Source organism: Nerophis ophidion, linkage group LG06, assembly GCF_033978795.1.
Source record: "Nerophis ophidion isolate RoL-2023_Sa linkage group LG06, RoL_Noph_v1.0, whole genome shotgun sequence".
In the NCBI taxonomy this organism is placed as follows: Eukaryota; Metazoa; Chordata; class Actinopteri; order Syngnathiformes; family Syngnathidae; genus Nerophis; species Nerophis ophidion.
In genome coordinates, this window is record NC_084616.1 from 30,599,117 (window position 1) to 30,624,553 (window position 25,437).

At 38.7% G+C, this 25,437-nt stretch overlaps 1 protein-coding gene across 5 annotated transcripts in view; it reads right to left on the bottom strand.

The window, feature by feature from the left end:
- The window catches only part of fmnl3 (formin-like 3), an 80,773-nt gene that overhangs the window by 36,538 nt on the left and 18,798 nt on the right, over positions 1–25,437 (bottom strand). For all 5 annotated transcript variants that reach the window (XM_061903344.1, XM_061903342.1, XM_061903343.1 and 2 more), the window contains exons 2-4: positions 3,659–3,742; positions 3,467–3,547; positions 3,309–3,385 (exon numbers count right to left, since the gene is read on the bottom strand). In XM_061903344.1, the coding sequence (XP_061759328.1) occupies positions 3,309–3,385; positions 3,467–3,547; positions 3,659–3,742 (242 nt within the window). The remainder of the gene's footprint in view (positions 1–3,308; positions 3,386–3,466; positions 3,548–3,658; positions 3,743–25,437) is intronic.

Below are 25,437 nucleotides of genomic sequence, written 5' to 3' on the forward strand. Positions count from 1 at the left end.
GCTGCCCCCGCGACCCGACCTCGGATAAGCGGAAGAAGATGGATGGATGGATGGATGGATGGATATATATATATATATATATATATATATATATATACACATATATCCCTGGCCTTACACACACACACACATATATATATATATATATATATATATATATATATATATAAAAATATATATACATATATATATAAATATATATATATATATATATATATATATATATACTGAATATATATACATATATATATATATAAATATATACATAAATATATATATAAATAAAGAGCAGCACGGTGGTAGAGGGGTCAGTGTGTCTGCCTCTGAGTATCTTTCTGTGTGGAGTTTGCATGTCCTCCCCGTGACTGCGTGGGTTTCCTCCGGGTACTCCGGCTTCCTCCCACCTCCAAAGACATGCACCTGGGGATAGGTTGATTGGCAACACTAAACTGACCCTAGTGTGTGAATGTGAGTGTGAATGTTGTCTGTCTATCTTTGTTGGCCCTGCGTTGAGGTGGCGACTTTTCCAGGGTGTACACTGCCTTTCGCCCGATTGTAGCTGAGAGAGGCACCAGCGCCCCCCGTGAACCCAAAGGGAATAAGCGGTAAAAAATGGGTGGATGGATGAATATATATATATATATATATATATATATATATATATATATGTCTTGATTGGATTGTCCAGAGAATAGTGCTCGATACCGTGGTAGAGCGCAATATGTAGGTGTGGGAAAAATCACAAGACTACTTCCTCTCTACAGAACTGTTTCATGAGGGGTTCCCTCAATCATCTATATATATATATATATATATATATATATATATATATATATATATATATATATGTATATATATATATATATATATATATATATACATACATATATATATATATATATATATATATATATATATATATATATATATATATATATATATATATGTAGGTGTGGGAAAAATCACAAGACTACTTCCTCTCTACAGAACTGTTTCATACTGTATGTATACATATATATACTGTATGTATATATATATATATATATATATATATATATATATATATATATATATATATACTGCATATAGATAGATACACAGTACAGGACAGCCAAAAGTTTGGACACACCTTCTCATTCAATGTGTTTTCCTTAATTTCACGACTATTTACATTGTAGAAAGGTAAAATAACTGAAAACATGTTTCATATTGTAGTTTCTTCAAAATAGCCACCCTTTGCTCTGATTACTGCTTTGCACACTCTTGGCATTCTCTCGATGAGCTTCAAGAGGTAGTAACCTGAAATTGTTTTCCAACAGTCTTGAACTTTTGGAAGTATATAGTAAGCACCAGTTCCATTGGCAGCAAAACAGGCTGAGAGCATAATACTATGGCACCATGCTTGACGGTAGAAATGGTGTTTCGGGGATTAAAGCTCTCACCTTTTCTCCTCCAAACTTATTGCTGGGTATTGTGGCCAAACAGCTACATTTTTGTTTCATCTTACATCACATGGACAAAGATAAAACCTTCTGGTGGAAAGTTCTGTGGTCAGATGCTGGTGCTTTACAGAGAATAAAATGGGACAATGAAAAGGGAAGATTACCTCCAAGTACTTCAGGACAACCTAGAATAATCAGCCCGGAGATTGGGTCTTGGCGCAGTTGGGTGTTCCAACAGGACAATGACCCCAAACACATGTCAAAAGTGGTAAAGGAATGGCTAAATCAGGCTACAATTAAGATTTTAGAATGACAATCCCATAGTCCTGACTTAAACCCCATTGAGAACGTGTGGACAATGCTGAAGAAACAAGTCCATGTCAGAAAACCAACAAATTAAGCTGAACTGCACTAATTTTATCATGAGGAGTGGTCACAAATTCAACCAGAAGCTTGCCAGAAGCTTGTGGATGGCTACCAAAAGCGCCTTATTGCAGTTAAACTCTCCAAGGGACATGTAACCAAATATTAACATTGCTGTATGTACACTTTTGACCCAGCAGATTTGGTCACATTTTCAGGAGACCCATAATAAATTTATAAAAGAACCAAACTTCATGAATGTATTTTGTGACCAACAAGTATGTGCTCCAATCACTCTATCACAAGAACATTAGAGTTGTAGAAATGATTGGAAACTCAAGACAGCCATGACCTACTCAGTGGCCTAGTACCTACTCAGTGCCTCCCTGCCTGGCACTCAGCATCAAGGGTTGGAATTGAGGGGTTAAATCACCTCTAATGATTCCCGGGCGCGGCACCACTGCTGCCCACTGCTCCCCTCACCTCCCAGGGGGTGATAAAGGGGATGGGTCAAATGCAGAGGACAAATTTCACCACATCTAGTGTGTGTGTGACAATCATTGGTACTTTAACTTTAACATTATGTTCTTTACAAGTGTATGTAAACTTTTGACCACGACTGTAGATCGCCATCTGTCATTTCTTAATGGGGAACAACGTTATGTTCTCTTGTATTAATGTTAGCATTTGAGCGAGTGCCATTTCATCAAAGTGCAGTTATCAATCACACGGTTCCAGTTAAACTTTTGTTGAAATGTGCAAAGCATTTATTGTTTTTTTGTTTCACTATATCACATTCAGGCTAGCTTAGCACCGAGGTTAGCATATTTTCCTCTCCTCCTGCCTCCTCTGTGTGTCTGCGCTAGATCTGCATTTTAGAACCACCTCTATTACTTATTTTTTTATGTAAATAATCGATACTTGGACAATTGTCTATCGAGTCAGCATCGTCCACGTACTAATCAAGATGCATCGGAGAACCAAGCATTTTTCCCATCTCTAGGTACTACTATAAAAAAAAGACACTTCAAGCAGTAGAAACACTCCTGATGATATTCCTATTTTTCCTTTTTTTCCACTGGTGGCAAGGTAAGGACTTTCTGAAAATGTTGAAAAAGTATGCCCCTGTCAAAATGAAGCAAAATTCCAGAAGGTGTAATTTCATCACATAAAGGATTACTGTAATAGGTGTCAACTTAAAGTAACCGTTTGTGAGTTTTTGTAGGCGTCACAAGGTTTGTCCGCCAGTTGTTCTCTCGTCCTGGCATTCACAACAAAGCTTCCTGTTTAACATTATATGGGGGAGTGGACGAAGCAGCTCAATGGCTACCATCTGTGCCTGATGAGTCTTAGTCCTATGAAGTGAAGCTGCAGAGCTTGGCAACTTAAGACAATGGAAGGGAGATCCGGGCACCGAATAGACCAAAGAAAGGACTATTCTTGCCAGGGAAGAAAATAATGGGGATTTCTTCAGTTGATCTAGTGAAGGAAAGTTAAACCTACCCAATGTGGTTTGTTCTCAGGGATATTTCCAGCTCCCTTAAGACTTTGGTAGACTCCTGTACCCTCCTGCGAAACTTCTGGAAGACAAAAAAAAAAGAGTGTTCCAATTTGTGCACACTCTCCACTTTTGGACGCTTTACCGGGAAAAAGTTCACCACCTTTCTGGTGACTCCAGGGTCTAAATATCCTCGTATTTTCTGGATGTATGTATGAGGTGGATTCTTCACTTGGAACCTCTCCTGTTGGCCAAAGAAAAAAAAGAAGTGAGATTACACATTAAGTAGCGGCAAATGTTTATGTTTTGTCCAGTGAGTTTAGTGCAAGTGTACAGTCTGGTAACCTAAAACTACCTGGTCACAAATCAGGTCCCACTTCTTCTCGTTGTCATACTGCCTGAGGAGCCGGGCTTTGTCTGGCGGTAAGTTCATAGAGTTCTGTAAAAAACAAAACAAAGACAGATTTTTTTTTTACTTTTAGCACCATATGCAGTTTTGACTTTGATGACTTGCAGAGATATGGAAACACTTGCAAAAAATAGAAATGGATGGATACCAACAAAAGTTGATACAAAGAACCGAAGAATGAAACAGATCGTCACAGTTTAGCGCGGAAATCCTAATTTATATCACCATCAAACTGCAGATCTTCATTGAGACTAATTTTGTAACAATGTTTTATGGGGTCTTCCTTGCTTTGTGTCTAATTCCCTACCATGCTGTCTTTTGTGGAAATTGGTTAAGTAGTTTATATGCAGACCAGAGCACAAAAAAATAACAACGTACTTAATTGAGGTCATTATTCTTAGCTAAAATAACATAAAATAACGTAAAATAAAGTGACTCTTAATAGAGCACAATCAGAAATGCTTTTTAAATTGTTTTTTTTACTTGAATAACTCTTTAAAAATGCTCAATCTTATCATATTTATTATAATGAGTAGTATACCGGTATGCTTTCATTTGATGTCAGTATTACTTTTCAAGTTATTACTTTTTCCACTAACAGGTTCTGCTGTCTTATAATTACACATGTGGCATTGGTTTCTGTTCATTTTACTATTCGTCATAGTAGAGTGGGTGTGCAGCAACTGGAGCTTAATAGGTCTCTGCTACCAACGTTAGAGCACAGTTTAGATTTTGGGGATTTTCATGCTGATCTCACTTCCTGTGCTGACTTTCAACATCCTGCCACAGGGGATGATTCCTGTCTAGTGCATGTCTCTAATCACATTTAAGACCATGCTATCCCTTCAACCACAATTTGATCAGAGCAGTGTCATCTAATCTAAAAACAACACATGCCAGGGGACGGCGTGGCAAAGTTGGGAGAGTGGCCGTGCCAGCAATCTGAGGGCTCCTGTTTTAATCCCCACCTTCTACCATCCTTGTCACCTCCATTGTGTCCTTGAGCAAGACACTTCACCCTTGCTCCTGATAGGTCCTGGTTAGCGCCTTGCATGGCAGCTCCCGTCATCAGTGTGTGAATGTGAATGTGTGTGTAAATGGGTGGATGTTGAAATAGTGACAATGCGCTTTGAGTTCCTTAAAAAGGTAGAAAAGCGCTATATAAGTACAACCCACTTACCATGAACGCCACACGTCCTGGGCAAGACTCACATTAAACACTGCTGTCATTTGTGTTGGCAGACCAATAAGAGTTTTATGTCCTAGTAATGAGGGTTTGGACTAATTAGGACCACGACGGGGCAAAGCTTGTACTTTGTGAAAGACCTTAAAAAGTGCAAAGGGGAGCTTGCCAATCCCTCAAACTTTTCACCTCAACTTTTAAAGAAACATGAAGGATTGTTTTCACAAGTCTCCTTCTTTTACACCCATAATAACAGAGCCCTCCTAAGCCAGACCAAAAACGACCTGTCAACTGAACCTCTAACCTGTGACTATATGATTTAGCCATAGTCTAAATTGCAACACCCTGATCAGGTAACTCCATCATAGGCCAGACATGATGTCCATAAAGTTGGGCCAAAATGTGTGTTTTTTTAAATGTATATGGAAAACATTTGTTCCCGTGACGACTACTGGCAGCAGTGGAATATCACATGAGTGCATTTTTTGCAGATTTTTCCACATTGAAACCTCACATTGCCCGCTGCATCAGTGCACCATGAATCATGTTGTCTGCAGAGAACTAAAAAGACATGTGTGCATCAGTTTGGCTTCCACATAATCTCATAAGCCACTTCTTTATGTGTACATGCACAGTGTAATAAATGATAAATGGGTTGTACTTGTATAGCGCTTTTCTACCTTCAAGGTACTCAAAGCGCTTTGACACTACTTCCACATTTACCCATTCACACACACATTCACACACTGATGGAGGGAGCTGCCATGCAAGGCGCCAACCAGCACCCATCAGGAGCAAGGCTGAAGTGTCTTGCTCAGGACACAACGGACGTGACGAGGTTGGTTCTAGGTGGAATTTGAACCAGTGACCCTCGGGTTGCGCACGGCCACTCTCCCCACTGCGCCACGCCGTCCCAATGAACTCCTTTAGTTATATAATGGTATTTTTAAAATGTGTATTATTGTAGTTGTAGTTTGCAGTGTGACTGCATTTCATCAGCTACTGGAAACTGATCATTATTATCTGACTGGATAGTTTATCATAACATTTTTTGGAAGAGCTCTGACCTTCAATTGATAATAATGCAACTCACACACATATAACCTCTTTTTACAAAAACAAACAGTTAGCTACCATTGGAAAGAATTAACCAAATGTAGGGCTGCGAATCGAAAACTGGTTCTTGTTCAGAACCGGCTACCCGTGTATCAATTCTTTGAAATAACTTGCCATTTTTCAAACGATTCCTCTAACGATTCTTGCAGGTGGAAAGAACGTCATTACGCAATGTGCGTATTGACATCAGACAGCAACATAGCGCCCGTGCTGCGTATACTGTACACACCAATGTTTGGCTACATTTTACAAGAAAAGATTGCAACAGCGTTAACTGTAATAACTGCAAGGTTGCTTTTTCATCAAGAGAAGGACATATGAGCACATCTACCGCAACCTAGGTCATTGCACGAATGTAACCGAGCAGTAACTGAGGCCAAGTCCACATGAACACGAATATTTAATAAACGCATACTTATTTCTGCAATTAGGCCTTTTGTCCACACTGCAACACATACGTTTGTCCTTAAAAACGCAGACTTTACGCTGTGAATAGTTCGAAAACTCCACAAACACGGCACAAATGGAGACTTGTACTCAGCTCGCTGTTTCGGATGTGATCACTGTTGAACCTCCAGCTGACGGAACAACTTTGACAAGCAAACAATACTTTTTGCTTTGTGTCATGAGAAGGGTGCACCATTATCTAATGTTTTTAATCATTATTTAACAAAAAATTAACAAGTTATTTTCTTATGTGTGTTGGTTCCATTTGTGTAGAAGGAGCGCCGCGCAAAACGAGCCCGAGCGACGAAAAAAAACCAGGACATAGCTTCCTCCGTGTTAGTGTGTACTGATGTTAACAACAACACAAACTTCACTGCACATGTAATACATCACTATATTGATGATTAAATGCATTATAATTCCACGAGAATGTTGTGGCGGCACACGCACGTCTGTGCAGTTTATGCACTTAACTATTGAAGTGGTTTCCTTGGCTCCTTGTTAGTGTTCGTTGATTTTAGAAATAATGTATGCATCACTGCACATGTATTATATAACCATGATGCTGATTTAACATGTTATAATTCCACGAGTGTTAGGTGTCAGCGGCACGTATGCTCGCATTAAACACTAAAAAAAGATTCATAATGTTCTAAGGGGGGGAGTGGCCGTGTGCAACCCTAGGGTCCTTCGTTCGATCCCCACCTAGTACCAACCTCGTCACGTCCGTTGTGTCCTGAGCAAGACACTTCACCTTTGCTCCTGATGGGTGCTGGTTAGCGCCTTGCATGGCAGCTCCCTCCATCAGTGTGTGAATGTGTGTGTGAATGGGTAAATGAGGAAGTAGTGTCAAAGCGCTTTGAGTACCTTGAAGGTAGAAAAGCGCTATACAAGTACAACCCATTTATCATTTATTTATCATAAGGCTTTGGTCCATCCATCCATTTTTTACTGCTTATTCCCTTTGGAGTCGCGGAGGGCGCTGGTGCCTATCTCAGCTACAATCGGGCGGAAGGCTAAGGTACACCCTAGACAAGTCGCTACCTCATTGCAGTGGTGTCAAAGTCATTTTAGCTCAGGGGCCGCATGAAGGAAAATCTATTTGCACAAGGGCCAGACGGTTAAAATCATGGCATAATAACTTAAAAATATAACAACGGCAGATTGTTTTCTTTGTTTTACTTCGGCCCAAAATAGAACGAGCACATACTGAAAATGTACATACCACAAGTAATCCTCTTGACAAAACATTTCAAGTTGGCTAAAAAATCTGAGAAAAACTGGTACAGTTTCAAAAACACCACAATGAACTTGAACATGATCTCAGTATATCTACAAACCAATTTAACTTCAAGTCACAGCCTATCTTGGATTGAACAAAAAACAAAATAAAGCGTAAAAAAACCCTTCTATGTATCAACAACCTCATCTGTTATTTCCACTGTTTTCTTTCTTTAAATTTGCATAGAAGACAATCATTTTAACAAAAATATATTACCGTGCTGTTTGTCCTGTTTGTTTTACATTGAGTTGAGGGGAAGGAGTTGCAGCCCCGCTTTAATGTGTAGTTCTGGCTTGGTATACTTGCTCGCCCCGGTAAAAACTATATGCTTGACTAACAGAATTGCTATTGCGACATCCAGTGGACACATTTAGAAAAGCGGTTTCTTCAATTAAAAAATGCAGCTCACACACTTCTACAACGCTAAATATATCCTGTGGTGTACCTCAGGGATCAATACTAGGATTTAAATTATTCAATCTCTATATAAATGACATTTGTAAAGTTACAAGAGATTTAAAGTTAGGACAAATTTTAATTTGAAAAAAATTTAAATTAATAAAAAAATCTTCTGCGGCCCGGTACCAATCGAGCCGTGGCCCGGTGGTTGGGGACCACTGCTCTAGCACAACTAGCGGCCCCGACAGGGACAAGCGGTAGGAAATGGATGGATGGGATGGATATTATACAGGGGAAATTCCTAAAATTAAGTAAGTCCATTTATGGCAGCAATTCAACTTCAAATGTGAAACTTATATGCGAGATTAACCCTTTACATTCAAAGTGAGATATTTTAAGCCTTTATTTCCTATAATTTTGGTCATCATAGTTTTCAGTTTGTGAAGACCCCACATTTTCTGCTATTTCAATTTAAGGTTTTCAAAAGCTGTAAGCCATAGACATCAAAGTAGGGCTGAAATATTAGGAGTTGCATGTTATGTATGAGCTTTGTATAGTTTCACCTTGTAAAGCTAAACAAACCTTTGCATGATTACATTTTTTTAGAGAGATGATAAAGATTCTTAAAATTTAATAAAATGTTACTATATAAATAAATGTTACATTCTTGTGTAATTTTTTTATTTTGTTAAATTTTTCAGAAGAACATTTATTTCTAATATTTATCCTCAAAAAAGTATATTTTTTATGCTAGTTATGATCCTATGTAGACTGTTGGCTTTGTAAGGTCCACGTTACTTTTGAACTAAATAAAATTGATGCTAATTCACCTTTTTGTAGTCTTTTTTTTAACATAAGAATCGATAATCAATAATGACCAGAATCTCTAAGCAGAAGCAAAAGCGGAATGGGAACTGGAAAAATCTTATCAATTCCCATTCTTACCCAAATGTTACATGCTGATAAATTGTGCTCAACCTAACCCACACAGGGGAGGAAGTAGAAGCAACATGCATGCCAGATGTCCAGAAATACAGGAGGAATGTGTGTTGTTTATAGAACTAAATTTGCTTTAGTCGGACCCTCTCCCAAATTACACTTCTGCTTTGTCTCTTTCCGGGAAAATGTATTCCTACATTCTCAACTTCTTCCTTTGTCACTATTTCTAAGAAGGGCTGCAACTATTTTGATGGTTGACAAATCATCGACTACTTTAACGATTAGTAGACTAATTGCATAAGGTGTACACCTACTCAGAGGCTCATTTAGCCCTTGGCTTGTAAATTCAGCTTGAAATATTTTTAGGCATATGACAAGATTACTTAATTTAGGAATATGTATTTATACCGTAAATGTGCTGCTTGTTAGGCTGCAATGAAAATGGAAATTACTTTTTCTATTTTAAAGCAAGGATGGGGAAAGTGCTGAGAAAAAAAGTGTATTTTTTAACGTAAATAAAGGACAGGGAAAATAGCAGCAATGAAAACAAACCTCAAAACACCAAAAGGTATCGAACATCCTCAGAAATAAAATAATTTTAGAATGATGATGGGTTTAGAAACCTGAACACAGGTGTAATGATACATCTCAAACAGCAGACTTCAGCTAAAATGATAGTTAAAATTAAGGCTGGACGATATGGCCTTTTATTAATATCTCCAAATTTTTAGGCGATGTCACAATACAAAATATCTTGATATTTTGCCTTAGCCTTGAATTAACACTTGATGCATATAATAAATGGGTTGTACTTGTATAGCGCTTTTCTACCTTCAAGGTACTCAAAGCGCTTTGACATTACTTCCACATTTACCCATTCACACACACATTCACCCACTGATGGAGGGAGCTGCCATGCAAGGCGCCAACCAGCACCCATCAGGAGCAAGGGTGAAGTGTCTTGCTCAGGACACAACGGACGTGACGAGGTTGGTACTAGGTGGGAATTGAACCAGGGACCCTCGGGTTGTGCACGGCCACTCTCCCACTGCGCCACGCCGTCCCGCCATCACACCAGTATGATGATTCTATGTGTGTACTTTTAAACATTGTGTGAATGTGAGTGTGAATGTTTTCTGTCTATCTGTGTTGGCCCTGCGATGAGGTGGCGACTTGTCCAGGGTGTACCCCGCCTTCCGCCCGATTGTAGCTGAGATAGGCGCCAGCGCCCCCCTTGACCCCAAAAGGGAATAAGCGGTAGTAAATGGATGGATGTTCACATTGCATTAATATATGCTAATTTTAAACTTTCATGCAGAGACGGAAATCACAACTAAGTCAATTTCCCAAAACTGTACTTATTAAACAGTTATCAAGCAGTGGCACAAACATTCGTGTAATATCAGAACAGAAAGTGCTAGATTGTCAGAGAAGTTTTTAAAACAAGCTATGATTTCAATAAAATGACATACCAAACAACATTAAATTAAAGTGTGCTTTTTGTACAGAATGCCACTACAATATTTTAAAACAAATAAAGTGCACTTTTGTGCTTGATGTCACACAAGATATTTCAAAAAGGGTCAAATACAAATTAGCTGCATTATAGGAAATCAGTCCTGCGGTGAGATGGTGACTTGTCCAGAGTGGACCCCGCCTTCTGCCCAATTGTAGCTGAAATAGGCACCAGCGCCCCCCGCGACCCCAAAGGGAATAAGCGGTAGAAATGGATGGATGGATGGAATAGAAAATCAAATAGTTTATGTCCTTTGCTATGTGGTAGGCTATCTGACGTTATCTCCTGTTTTTGACAATTTTTTTCATACGGTGTTGATGTGGAAATGGAAGACGCCAGGCTCAAATGGGTCAGTTCTGTTTGCGTCTTCATTTTGTTGGGTGTGGCACTAGCTTGCGATGTTGACATGCAGCGTTTCTAGCACTCCTTATTCTCTAGCGGGTGACTTTTGAAATGATGCTACAAATTAGTAGTGCTGTTACTTTTTGTAGGTGCTGTACAGCAGGGGTACCCTAACATTTTTCCCTCAAAAGCTAAAGTCAAAATATGCCAATCTATTCATGTTATTTGCACAAACTAAAGGAACGTTATTGTTTACATATAAGCTATTTAGTTTCCACACTTAAATTTGTTGTGTTTGGCGTGAAACACAAAAAGCCTAAATTTAAACAATAAAGTTCCTTTAATTAGTGCAAATAACATGGATGGATTGTAACCAATAAGCCCTGCGAACATGCCATCATTGATTGCGTGAGCATGAATGAAGTCAGTATGAATAAGTAATACATTTGGGAAGCCAATCTTTGGTGGGCCAGGCGAAATGACTCGGCCCACAGGCCGCACTTTGGGCACCTACCTATGCTGTAGAGCAGGGGTAGGGAATCTATGTCTCTAGAGCCAGATGTGGCTCTTTTGATGACTGCATCTGGCTCTCAGATAAATCTTAGCTGACACTGCTTAACATGATAAGTAATTAATATTTCTGCTGGTAATCACAGTGTTAAAAATAACGTTCAAATTCTAAAACATTCTCATGCATTTTAATCCAACCCTCCATTTTCTATCGCACCTGTTCAAGATGTCGCATTAATGGAAATAAGTATTATATTTATTATTGGTTAACTTTTAGAATAACAATGTTATTAAAAATAATAAGATACCTATTATACTCTTAAAATGTTGGTCTTACTTAAAAATGCACGCATTTTGTTGTATTCAGTGTTAAAAAATATTATATGGCTCTCATGGAAATACATTTTGAAATATTTGGCTTTCATGGCTCTCTCAGCCAAAAAGGTTCCTGACCCCTGCTGTAGAGTATGGCCAGACAATCAAACTTTGAAAATGCAGGTTCATGAAGCATTCCTTTTTCTGCAAAAACATAAGCAAATAGATCTAATGCGCAGCAGATAATGTGGCATAGGCTTGATTGTGATGTAATCAAGGCACCAGTTATACTGCATTAGACCCAGACAGATATCAGCCACAGCATCTGTGCAGGCCTGAAGCGAAGCTGGTTCTCCTGTTTTCATAGTCAGTCATGCATACTAGACGTGCAGGCAAAGAGCAAGAGGCTTTTTTGTACTTATTTAATTCTGAATTATTGGTAAGCAGACAAAAAGGCAGAGGCTCATTCATTTGGCAAAACCAAGTTAAGTGTACTCCTACTGGCCATAGTGTGCTGTGGATGATATAAAGGAGTCGGCGCTTCATACTGTTTGCAAGTTGATGTCTGAGGAGCAAATGTGTGGCAGGTTTAACACTCAACATGGGTTTAAAAAAGCAGGAAGGTAAGATGAAGAGGTCAGAAATCACAGTAGATATTTCCTCCAGGGCTAAATTAGTAATTTGAGCTAGGTAAGTGAATTGAGTTAACTTAATTTCACTTTCTCCTGCAGTGATACAGCCATGCACTTCCTGTGTTTATAAGAAGCTAAAAAAGAAGCAATGGAGAGAGAGCACATTTATCCCTCGGCCCATTTTAGGGGTAAAATACTACAAAAATGTGTTGCCCACGTATTTTCCTCCTTGTATGTTGACCTGACTGGATTCAATGTGAAGCTTTGTTTTGGTTTGGTGCTGTGCCATTCCCATCCTTTGACATTTGAGATATTTTTACTTCTCCTTATAGAAAATGGCTAACAATGGCTGGTAGGCAGGGTCACAGTTGTCCCATGGTCCTGTAAAATCCAGTTTATATGCAACAACAGTACAATACACAACCTGATGAACTGGTTCTGTTGCTGACACTATCTCTTTTATCACAGGGGCCACTGCATGTTGTGAGCCGTATAAGATGATACATTTACCAGCCACATACGACACACAAGTATGGTGCCCAATACCTGTGATCTATGATTTTTATGTTGAGAAATTGAAATAAACCCTTTTACCACTATTCAATGAGTTTGACTACAAATGTGCAATGGTCTTATAATATAAATGGTTGATTTAATTTAAAACAAACTTTTGTCCAATGCTGAGTTTTGCTGGTATAGCATACAGTGAGCAATACCTAACCATTTCCAAGGGAATGGATGACTAATCAATGTCATTAATTAGAATGAACTGGCCCTTCTATTTATTATTTTACTAAAACAATTACTTCATAAAAGGTCAGTAGCCATTGAAAAGATAAGGAACCACAATTGGTATATTAACTTCAAATTTTTGCTTCTGCGTTAAGGTGCCAGCGAACGCTCCTCTCCCTCCAAATCATCTTCCATAGCTTGGGGTACACCACCAAAAAAATCTAACCTTGCATCTATGGGCTGAGATGGATCAGCTTTTAGTACAGTTTAGTAAATTGCTTCCTGTGTATATACAGTACGACTCAGAGTGTGTACGATCCACCTACATGAATGCCTTCTCGATCAGCATTCACAATAAAAGTTAGGGGTGTCCTGATCAGATATTAATATTGAATTTTGGTTTGATATCTGCAGAAAAACAAGTATCAGATTTTATTGGCTCACATGTAAAATCTCTTATATAGGCGCTCGGATACATACAGTCCTGTAGCTTGTGGTAGGCTTTAGGCTGCAAAGAGCTGGCAGCTACACAACCGCTATGCAGTAAGCACACAATGGCACTCTAGTCCAGTGGTTCTCAAATGGGGGTATGCGTACCCCTGGGGGTACTTGAAGGTATGCCAAGAGCTAATTGAGATTTTTTTTTAACATTCTAAAAATAGCAACAATTCAAAAATCCTTTATAGATATATTTATTCAATAATACTTAAAGAAAATATGAATGTAAGTTCATAAACTGTGAAAAGAAATGACAACGATGCAATATTCAGTGTTGACAGATAGATTTTTGTGGACATTATCCATAAATATTGATGGTAAAGATTTCTTTTTTTTGTGAAGAAATGTATAGAATTAAGTTCATGAATCCAGATGCAACTTTATTACAATTTCCAAAGAGGGCACTTTAAGTTGATCATTACTTTTATGTGTAGAAATCTTTATTTATAATTGAATCACTTGTTTATTTTTCAACAAGTTTTTAGTTATTTTGTATATCTTTTTATCCAAATAGTTGAAGAAAGACCACTACAAATGATCAATATTTTGCACTGTTATACAATTTTATAAATCAGAAACGGATGTCATAGTGCTGTATTTTACTTCTTTATCTATTTTTTTCAACCAAAAATGCTTTGCTCTGATTAGGGGGTACTTGAATTAAAAAAAATTTCACAGGGGGTACATCACTGAAAAAGGGTTGAGAACCACTGCTCTAGTCAATCATAAATAAAAAACGTCCTTAACTGAACAATATTGCAGTCTAAAATATGACATATGTCAATATAAACAGTAGCAAATACTTATAGTTAAATATTACTTACACATACATAGTATCCAAGGCAGAAGCTTTCCAAAAGTTTCCAGCAACAAACGTGTCCGCATCAATCAACTTTTTGCATGACGATCTTAACTTAAACGGGTCATATCATGATTTTTTCTTCTTCTTTGTTGTGGTCTACACAACATGTAATGGTGTTTTTTTGGTAAAACTGTTTGTTTAGGATATGTTTTACAGACCGATTTTGAGCCCCTTCCTTTCCTCCCCTTAAGGATGCGCCATTTTGTGGGCGGGATTATTTACTGCCTTCACTCCGACTATGTCTTCTCCTCGTCCACTTTGCTGTAGTTTTAAGCGCTTTCATAGCGAGTCTACTGACAGATATAAGTGAGAGTTACACGCTATTTTGTTTTAGAAATGGCAACACTAGAGGATGTATGTGCATGTACGAGCCAGTTTGCCCCACAACATAAGGAGCTTATTGACTACAGTGCAGACTACTGGGTACATTTAAACCATATATAGGATCATCTGCTGACGGTTTTCCCAATTTGTGATATCACTAATTATGCACATTTCAATCAGCTCATTTGGGGGAAGTAGGAAGGAAGACAAGATAATTTTATAAATATCTCCGCAATGCCTCCACGGTTTGATTTCAAATTTTCAAGACATTTGCAGTTCCCAAATACACCAGAGTAGGTACTAATAGGTAAGAAACGTTGGTTTTGCATAGTAGGGACCCTTTAATTTAATTAATTATTGTGGCTAATATGTGCCACCAAATAAACAATTACGACTCAACTTCAATTTAAAGACAGCATAAATCCATTGCAGGCAGTTAATAATAAATAGGTTAGTATTTTAATACCTACCATTGCTCTCTGAGTAATATTACTTGATAATTTTTTTTTGTACATTCCACACTTTAAAATAATACAAGTATGAACTATGATTTGTGCAGATATAGTATCGGATTAATATTAAAATATTAAAACACTATTAAAACATTGTACAGGGACTCCCCTACAATAAGTAATTGTTGCAATTGATTAGTTCCAGCAACAGTAGTGCTCTTTTTTTCTCTTTAACTGCCATTGTTCACCAGCGATGAAAGAAGCTAATAGATAAAATAGTCAACGAGTGTCATAGATGCAGACTAAGTTGACTTATCGCAAAACAACTACCCGAAACGATCAACCGTGACACAGAACTTTAAGAATCAAAATAGCATTTAGTGACTATGCAGAAGCATAAACTACCCTTAAACTTGAGTAAAAATTGACGCCATTAGGGACGGCGTGGCGCAGTGGGAGAGCGGCCGTGCGCAACCCGAGGGTCCCTGGTTCAAATCCCACCTAGTACCAACCTCGTCACGTCTGTTGTGTCCTGAGCAAGACACTTCACCCTTGCTCCTGATGGGTGCTGGTTGGCGCCTTGCATGGCAGCTCCCTCCATCAGTGTGTGAATGGGTAAATGTGGAAGTAGTGTCAAAGCGCTTTGAGTACCTTGAAGGTAGAAAAGCGCTATACAAGTACAACCCATTTATTTATTTATTATTTACTATAAGGCAGTAGGACCTTGTGATTTCTATCAGCAAAGACAGTCAGAGTTGTATTAATGGTTAATGAAAACATACTAGCATTTACCTAAATGAAGATTGACGAGATATTTGGCAAACGAACAAAAAAAAGGCTCAACTTAAAAAAGTGTGACTGTTTAAGGGCTCAGATTGTTGATTTGACTGCTGGGGAAATCTGCAGGCAAACACACACCCCCACAACCTTGGGATCTATGGGGGTGCTGCTGCAGCCAAACCAATAGTGGCTGGAGGGGGCGAGTCCAAATACCCTGGACTGGACAGCTTCCTAATCCAAGCTGATTTATAACATCGCCTGAGCTGAGTTTGTGACCTTCAACTCCCGCTGGAGATTCCCAGAGCGACTAATGGAAAAGAAGGATGGTTTTTTTTCATCATCTTGCTCTGCGATTCATATAGGATAGGACATGACCTGATGTCTAGGTAGAATATCAACATATGCCCAACTAATTTAAACTCACTTAAACAGTCAATTCAACGGACAGATAGCAGAGGTTTACATAACAAGCAAGATACAGTATATGGCCTTCTTGCATAAAATATGAGTGTTGTTCTAAAACACAATGGTCAAACTCAAGGCCTGGGGGTCACATCAATTTAAGCGGCCTGTGAAACCCTGGAAATAATACGTGTCAATAAAGCATTTCATCTTACTTGATGAATGTATTTTAATTTTGACAGAAAATTATAATGCAACGCATGCAAATGCAGTTCTTAATTTGATATTATTCAATGCAACATGCTGTTCCAAGCTTTTTTTTGTCATTGAAACCTTTCAATTCAAGATTCTACACTAACTGAACTTAAAGGGGAACTGCACTTTTTTTTGGAACTCTGCCTATCGTTTGCAATATTTATGAAAGACAGGACGACATATTTTTTTTCGGTTAATGCATTCTAAATAGTAAATAAATGTGATCAAAAGTTTGCTTACAATGGAGCTAATGGGAACCGAGCTATACTACCTATAAAGCCCTTTAAAAACATTCAAAGACGTCCATTAAGGTTTTATATACATGATGTAAGTATATATGTAACGTAATAAAAGGCACATTTATAATAACATTTAATATTTAATAATATTTTACCATGTGGGATCTGAGCCGAGGATGTCGTTGAGGCTTGTGCAGCCCTATGAGACACTTGTGATTTAGGGCGATATAAATAAACTCTGATTGATTTACCTATTTTGTTAATTTTAACCATACGCGGCGCATTCATTTTGAAATGTTCCCTTTTTTTTAACATCACTGATTATTACTCACTGCAGACTTCATGAGAGCCAACAAACATAATGAAACATCACTTACTGTACAATATCTGCTGTTATTAGAATGCCAATTGACACAATTTTGTTATATTCTCATTTAAATTAAGAATGACTCATAATAATACTCACAAAGAAAAGGGGGATGGAACCAAGCGTCTTTTCGTATTGCTCTCGCCATTGTACCACCTTGTCAGAATACTATCAAGGTGAGAGGCATGATTTATGATCTTGAATAAAGTTGATGAGCATGGAAGCAGCTCACTAGTCGATCATGTCAACATCGGCACGCAAGCTCAGGATCACCGTGCCACTATAAATAGTTTGTCTACGTTACCGCTAAAAAAAAACCAATATCGCTACTACTTGGTTAATATTCAAGCCACAAAATGTAAATGGAGTATTTTAGAAACCTTTTTATTGGGTTTAATGGGTGGAAAAGAGGCCCTCCAATTGGCTCCGGCTCCACTATAAGTGGACATTTGTTTACGTTTATTTACGAGTTACAATGCATTAAAAAAAAAAATCTGTCGTAATGTCTTTCTTAATGATTGTGAACAATAGGAGACATTCCAAAAAAGTGCAGTTTCCCTTAAAATGTCTGCTTGTCGCAGACAACGTCGCAGAGTGATACAAGTTGACAGGCTGATACCTCAAATTGATCTCTGAACGGCGCAAGGTACAAATTTGTTGAAACAAACAAGTTGAAAGTGCCACAAGTTGCTAAAGCAACTGCCGTTAAGACACAAGAGGCACCGACGTCATGGACCTGCCGCTATGCCAAAAGTTAAAGGAAAGAGTGAAATCCCGAAACGTTCGGTGTCAGCTGACACAAGACACAACTGGGAACAAGATTTGAGACTGGACACAGGACATGATGTGAATCAAAAAGGGGTACTACAAAAAATACTCCATGAATTTAAAAAAGAAATGAAAGAAGAATGCTAAGAACTGAAAGAAGTATTGAAAGAAGAGATTAAAGAAATGATGGGTGGATGGAAAAAAGATATGAAGTGAATTGTGAAGTAAATTATATTTGTACAGCGCTTTTTCTCTAGTGACTCAAAGCGCTATACATAGTGAAACCCAATATCTAATTTATACATTTAAACCAGTGTGGGTGGCACTGGGAGCAGGTGGGTAAAGTGTATTGACCAAGGACACAACGGCAGTGACTAGGATGGCGGAAGCGGAGATCGAACCTGCAACCCTCAAGTTGCTGGCACGGCCACTTTACCAACCGAGCTATACCGAAAGAAATGAAAGAAGAAATCAAAGAAATGAAAAAAGATCGGAGAAAAGCAACAACAGAACACAAACAAGATGTGAAAAGTATGCACCAAAATATAGCAAGTCTGCAAACTCAGAAAAACACCAGAAAAAATGAAGCCGCTGATATGTTCCAACAAATGAAGACCCTTCAAGAAGATATGCGCCAACAAATGAAGACCCTTCAAGAAGACAACTACATGCTGTGGAATATCATAGATGAAATGGAGCAGGATAAACAAATGAATGATATCATTGTGACAGGGCACCGAGTTAAACCAAGAGCCTATGCGAAAGCTGTGAATAATGAAGGTGAACAAGACTAAATGGATATTGTCTCAGCAGAACAGCAAGTGGTCAACTTTTTGCAATCAAAGGAAATTGAAATCGACATTAATACCATCGAAACATGCATCCCGCTGAACAGAAGAAACAACAACGCCACTCCAGTCGTGCTCGTGAAACTCGTAAACAGAAAATCTAAAATGGCATTGCTGAGACAGGGAAAGAAGCTGAAGGGAACAAATGTGTACATGAATGAGCATCTCACAAAACGTAATGCAGGAATCGCCAAGAAAGCACGTGACTTGAGAAAGCAGGGAAAAATCCAGGGAACTTAGAGCGCCAACTGTAAAATCTACATCTAGCTGAATGGAGGTCCAGAAGCAAGAGTACTTGTTGTCAATGACATCAAGGACCTGGAAAATTTTTAAAAGTTTACACAGCTTCCACAAAAACGATGATAATGGACTCTGACGGAAAACAAGCACCTAAATTCAACATCAACACTACTATGCTCCAAGGGATGACTAAAAAAGACCTAGATCCAGGATTGCACCCACCTACACTTATAGAAATTATTGAAACAACATCAAAGATTGTTGAACAGGAAAATATGGAACTAAATATAGCAGATATAGCAGATTAGTCTCTCTTAACAAGTGGCTGGATAGCTTCTGTAGACAACAGGGATTTACGTTTATTGATAATTGGCCCTCTTTCTGGGGCAAACCTGACTTGCTGAGGAGAGACGGCCTTCACCCTAACCAGGAAGGCGCTATCCTCTTGTCTCGGAACATAGATCTCGCATTGAGCCACATTTGACTAACTGCACTAGAGCAAGCCCGGTCACAGGCAATTACAGAGCCTGCTAGCCTGGGTATGGAGTCAGTTAAGTTAGAACTAGCCAGCGCCAGGCTGGATGATCCCTGTACACATAGCAATTTTCGTAGAATAATACACAACTCACAAAATGTTTTTTCTGCTATGTCTATGACTACGTCAGAGTTAGACATGCGTTCTACTGAGGTGGCAAATTATGATGCGTTCAGTTTATCGCAGCGCCAAGTAGACAATCTGAAAATTCCCGTCATATCAATTCCTAGATATGGTTGTAATCATTTTAAGTACACTGCGCATAATAAACGCAACATTATTAATATTGCTACTACAGATAATTTGATCAACAACTCCTTAAAACAGCCCACTACCTATAATATGGGCTTTCTAAACATCAGATCTTTGTCTCCCAAAACGTTATTAGTCAATGAGGTCATTAGAGACAACAACCTTAACGTCATCGGTCTTAGCGAAACCTGGCTTAAACCAGACGACTTTTTTGCGATAAATGAGGCATCCCCTCCTAACTATACGAATTCGCATATTGCCCGTCACCTTAAAAGGGGAGGGGGGGTCGCACTAATATACAACGAAAACTTTAACTTTAGTCCTAACTTAAATAATAAATATAAATCGTTTGAGGTGCTTTCTATGAAGTCTGCCACACCTCTGCCTCTGTGCTTAGCCGTTATCTACCGCCCCCCAGGGCCCTATTCGGACTTTATTAGTGAATTCTCAGAGTTTGTTGCTGATCTAGTGACGCACGCCGATAATATAATTATAATGGGGGACTTTAATATCCATATGAATACCCCATTGGACCCACCGTGCGTGGCGCTCCAGACTATAATTGATAGCTGTGGTCTTACACAAATAATAAATGAACCGACGCATCGCAGCGGTAATACGATAGACCTAGTGCTTGTCAGAGGTATCACCGTTTCCAAAGTTATGATACTCCCGTATACTAAAGTAATGTCCGATCATTACCTTATAAAATTCGAAGTTCAGACTCATGTTCGGCAAGCTAATAATAATAATAACTGCAATAGCAGCCGCAACATTAATGCTGCCACAACAACGACTCTTGCGGACCTACTGCCCTCGGTAATGGCACCGTTCCCAAAGTATGTGGGCTCTATTGATAACCTCACTAACAACTTTAACAACGCCCTGCGCGAAACCATTGATAGTATAGCACCGCTGAAGTTAAAAAAGGCTCCAAAAAGGCGTACGCCATGGTTTACTGAAGAAACTAGAGCTCAGAAATTATTATGTAGAAAGCTGGAACGCAAATGAGGCACGACTAAACTTGAGGTGCACCATCAAGCATGGAGTGATAGTTTAATAACTTATAAACGCATGCTTACCTTAGCTAAAACTAATTATTACTCAAATCTCATCCGCATTAATAAAAACGATCCAAAATTTTTGTTTAGTACAGTAGCATCGCTAACCCAACAAGGGACTCCTTCCAGTAGCTCCACCCATTCGGCAGATGACTTTATGAAGTTCTTTAATAAGAAAATTGAACTTATTAGAAAGGAGATTAAAGACAATGCGTCCCAGCTACAACTGGGTTATAGTAACACATATACGACTCTATATACGGCGGATACTGCAAATATCCAAAATAGTTTCTCTCGTTTTGATGAAATAACATTAGAAGAATTGTTGCAACGTGTAAATGGAATAAAACAAACAACATGTTTACTTGATCCACTTCCTGGGAAACTTATCAAGGAGCTTTTTGTATTATTAGGTCCATCAGTGCTAAATATTATAAACTTATCACTTTCCTCGGGCACTGTTCCCCTAGCATTCAAAAAAGCGGTTATTCATCCTCTCCTTAAAAGACCTAACCTCGATCCTGACCTCATGGTAAACTACCGACCGGTGTCTCACCTTCCCTTTATTTCGAAAATCCTCGAAAAAATTGTTGCAGAGCAGCTAAATGAACACTTAGCGTTTAACAATCTATGTGAAACCTTTCAATCCGGTTTCAGGGCAAATCACTCGACTGAGACAGCCCTTGCAAAATTGACTAATGATCTATTGCTAACGATGGACTCTGATGCGTCATCTATGTTGGTGCTCCTCGATCTTAGCGCTGCTTTCGATACCGTCGATCATAATATTTTATTAGAGCGTATCAAAACACAAATTGGTATGTCAGACTCGGCCCTGTCTTGGTTTAACTCTTATCTTACTGATAGGATGCAGTGCGTCTCCCATAACAATGTGACCTCGGACTATGTTAAGGTAACGTGTGGAGTTCCCCAGGGTTCGGTCCTTGGCCCTGTACTCTTCAGCATCTACATGCTGCCGCTAGGTGACGTCATACGCAAATACGGTATTAGCTTTCATTGTTATGCTGATGACACCCAACTCTACATGCCCCTAAAGCTGACCAACACGCCGGACTGTAGTCAGTTGGAAGCGTGTCTTAATGAAATTAAACAATGGATGTCCGCTAACTTTTTGCAACTTAATGCCAAAAAAACGGAAATGCTGATTATCGGTCCTGCTAGACACCGACCTCTATTTAATAATACAACTTTAACATTTGACAACCAAGTAATAAAACAAGGTGACTCTGTAAAAAATCTGGGTATTATCTTCAACCCAACTCTCTCCTTTGAGTCACACATTAAAAGCGTTACTAAAACGGCCTTCTTTCATCTCCGTAATATCGCTAAAATTCGCTCCATTTTGTCCACTAAAGACGCCGAGATCATTATCCATGCGTTTGTTACGTCTCATCTCGATTACTGTAACGTATTATTTTTGGGTCTCCCCATGTCTAGCATTAAAAGATTACAGTTGGTACAAAATGCGGCTGCTAGACTTTTGACAAGAACAAGAAAGTTTGATCATATTACACCTGTACTGGCTCACCTGCACTGGCTTCCTGTGCACTTAAGATGTGACTTTAAGGTTTTACTAATTACGTATAAAATACTACACGGTCTAGCTCCAGCCTATCTTGCCGATTGTATTGTACCGTATGTCCCGGCAAGAAATCTGCGTTCAAAAGACTCCGGCTTATTAGTGATTCCTAGAGCCCAAAAAAAGTCTGCGGGCTATAGAGCATTTTCCGTTCGGGCTCCAGTACTCTGGAATGCCCTCCCGGTAACAGTTCGAGATGCTACCTCAGTAGAAGCATTTAAGTCTCACCTTAAAACTCATCTGTATACTCTAGCCTTTAAATAGACCTCCTTTTTAGACCAGTTGATCTGCCGCTTCTTTTCTTTCTCCTATGTCCCCCCCCTCCCTTGTGGAGGGGGTCCGGTCCGATGACCATGGATGAAGTACTGGCTGTCCAGAGTCGAGACCCAGGATGGACCGCTCGTCGGGACCCAGGATGGACCGCTCGCCTGTGTATCGGTTGGGGACATCACTACGCTGCTGATCTGCCTACGCTTGAGATGGTCTCCTGTGGACGGGACTCTCGCTGCTGTCTTTGATCCGCTTGAAATGAACTCTCGCGGCTGTGTTGGAGCCACTATGGATTGAACTTTCACAGTATCATGTTAGACCCGCTCGACATCCATTGCTTTCGGTCCCCTAGAGGGGGGGGGTTGCCCACATCTGAGGTCCTCTCCAAGGTTTCTCATAGTCAGCATTGTCACTGGCGTCCCACTGGATGTGAATTCTCCCTGCCCACTGGGTGTGAGTTTTCCTTGCCCTTTTGTGGGTTCTTCCGAGGATGTTGTAGTCGTAATGATTTGTGCAGTCCTTTGAGACATTTGTGATTTGGGGCTGTATAAATAAACATTGATTGATTGATTGATTGAAATAACTTCTGCAACAAAGATCACAAAAACCAGGATTTGGAAAACGATATAGATCCAGATACAAATCTTTTCTCCCACATCAGTAATAATTGTTTTTATTACATATATGAGCAATATGATAGCAACATTAAATGTGATAACAAATTGTCAATTATTCATTTTAATAGCAGAAGCTTGTATGCAAACTATAACAACATAAAGAACTTTTTGGAACACATCAACGATCCCTTCAAAGTGATCGCCGTCACAGAAACATGGATTGATGATAAAAGTTAAAAGTTAAAGTACCAATGATTGTCACACACACAGTAGGTGTGGCGAAATTATTCTCTGCATTTGACCCATCACCCGTGGTCACCCCCTGGGAGGTGAGGGGAGCAGTGGGCAGCAGCGGTGCCGCGCCCGGGAATAATTTATGGTGATTTAACCCCCAATTCCGACCCTTAATGCTGAGTGCCGAGCAGGGAGGTAATGGGTCCCATTTTTATAGTCTTTGGTATGACTCAGTCGGGATTTGAACTCACGACCTATCGATCTCAGGGCGGTCAACCCAGTAGGCAACTGATTAGGTTAAAAGGAATAGATTTTGATCTGGAAGGATATGAACTAAACTATATCAACAGAACCAACAAAAATGGATGAGGAGTAGCTGTGTACGTGATGAAGAACCTGAACTACAATGTGGTAAAAAACATGTCATTTGCTATAGATAATATCTATAGCAATGTATTACCATTGAAATATGTCAGGAAAAAGGCAAGAACATATTCATCAGTCGTATATACAGATCACCTTAGTCAAGTATAGAAACATTTGAAGAATGGATTAAAGCAATTTACATGGACAATAGTAAAAAAATTATTTTCTTATGCGGTGACTTTAATATTGACTTATGAACCCTAACAAGCAAGTTTATTGATGACTTCAGTGATACAATATAAAGCATCAGTTTATATCCTAAAATCACAAAGCCAAGCAGAATCACAGGACACTGTGCCAAGCTTATTGATAATATTTTTACCAATGAATTTTGATAATAACACTACAAGTGGTCTACTTATAGCCGATGTTAGCGTTAATCTGCCAGTTTTTACAATATATGATGAAAACTGCAAAAAGAACAAGGAAGACAAAATGACATTTTAGAAGATTGTGCACAGAGAAGAGGATGATTGCTTTCAAAATTGAGCTAAAAAAGCAAGATTGGGACAATGTGTACAATGAAGAATAGGTTGATGAAGCATATGAACATTTCTTAAACAGGGTCATAATACTTTATGACAAACATTGTCCATGGAAACAACTCAGTAGTAAGCAGAGAAAGAATAATCAACCATGGATGTCAAAAGGCTTAAAAAAATGCTTTTAAGAAGAACAATACACTATATGGAAAATTTATAGCACAAAGAACTACAGAGGCAGAAATTAAGTACAAAACGTATAAAAACAACTTAACAAACATACTACGATCATGTAAAAAATAATATTACAGTGAATTATTGGACAGGAACAAAAATAATATGAGAGCAACATGGGGCATTCTCAATAGCATTATTAAAAATGGCACCAAGATACTTCTTAGATGGAAATAAACATAATGAAAACATAAAGGAAATAGTTGAAAGCTTTAATAATTACTTTGTAAATATTGGAGCAAAATTGGAAGAAAGGATTCCAGACCCAGTTTCAATTGAGGACTGTAATGATACATACCATAGAGCGAAAGTAATGTGACACAGGAGGAAATAGTTACAATCGTGAAAACATGTAAATCTAAGACTTCAACTGATTGTAACGGAATTGATATGGAAACAATAAAAAAGGTTACTGAAGAGATCTCAGGACCATTAATGTATATTAGTAACCTATCATTTCAAACAGGTACATTTCCAAACAAAATGAAAAAAGCTAAAGTTGCAACAATTTATAAGACTGGACACACACAAACATATATTTAGAAATTGTAGACCTGTTTCTTTAC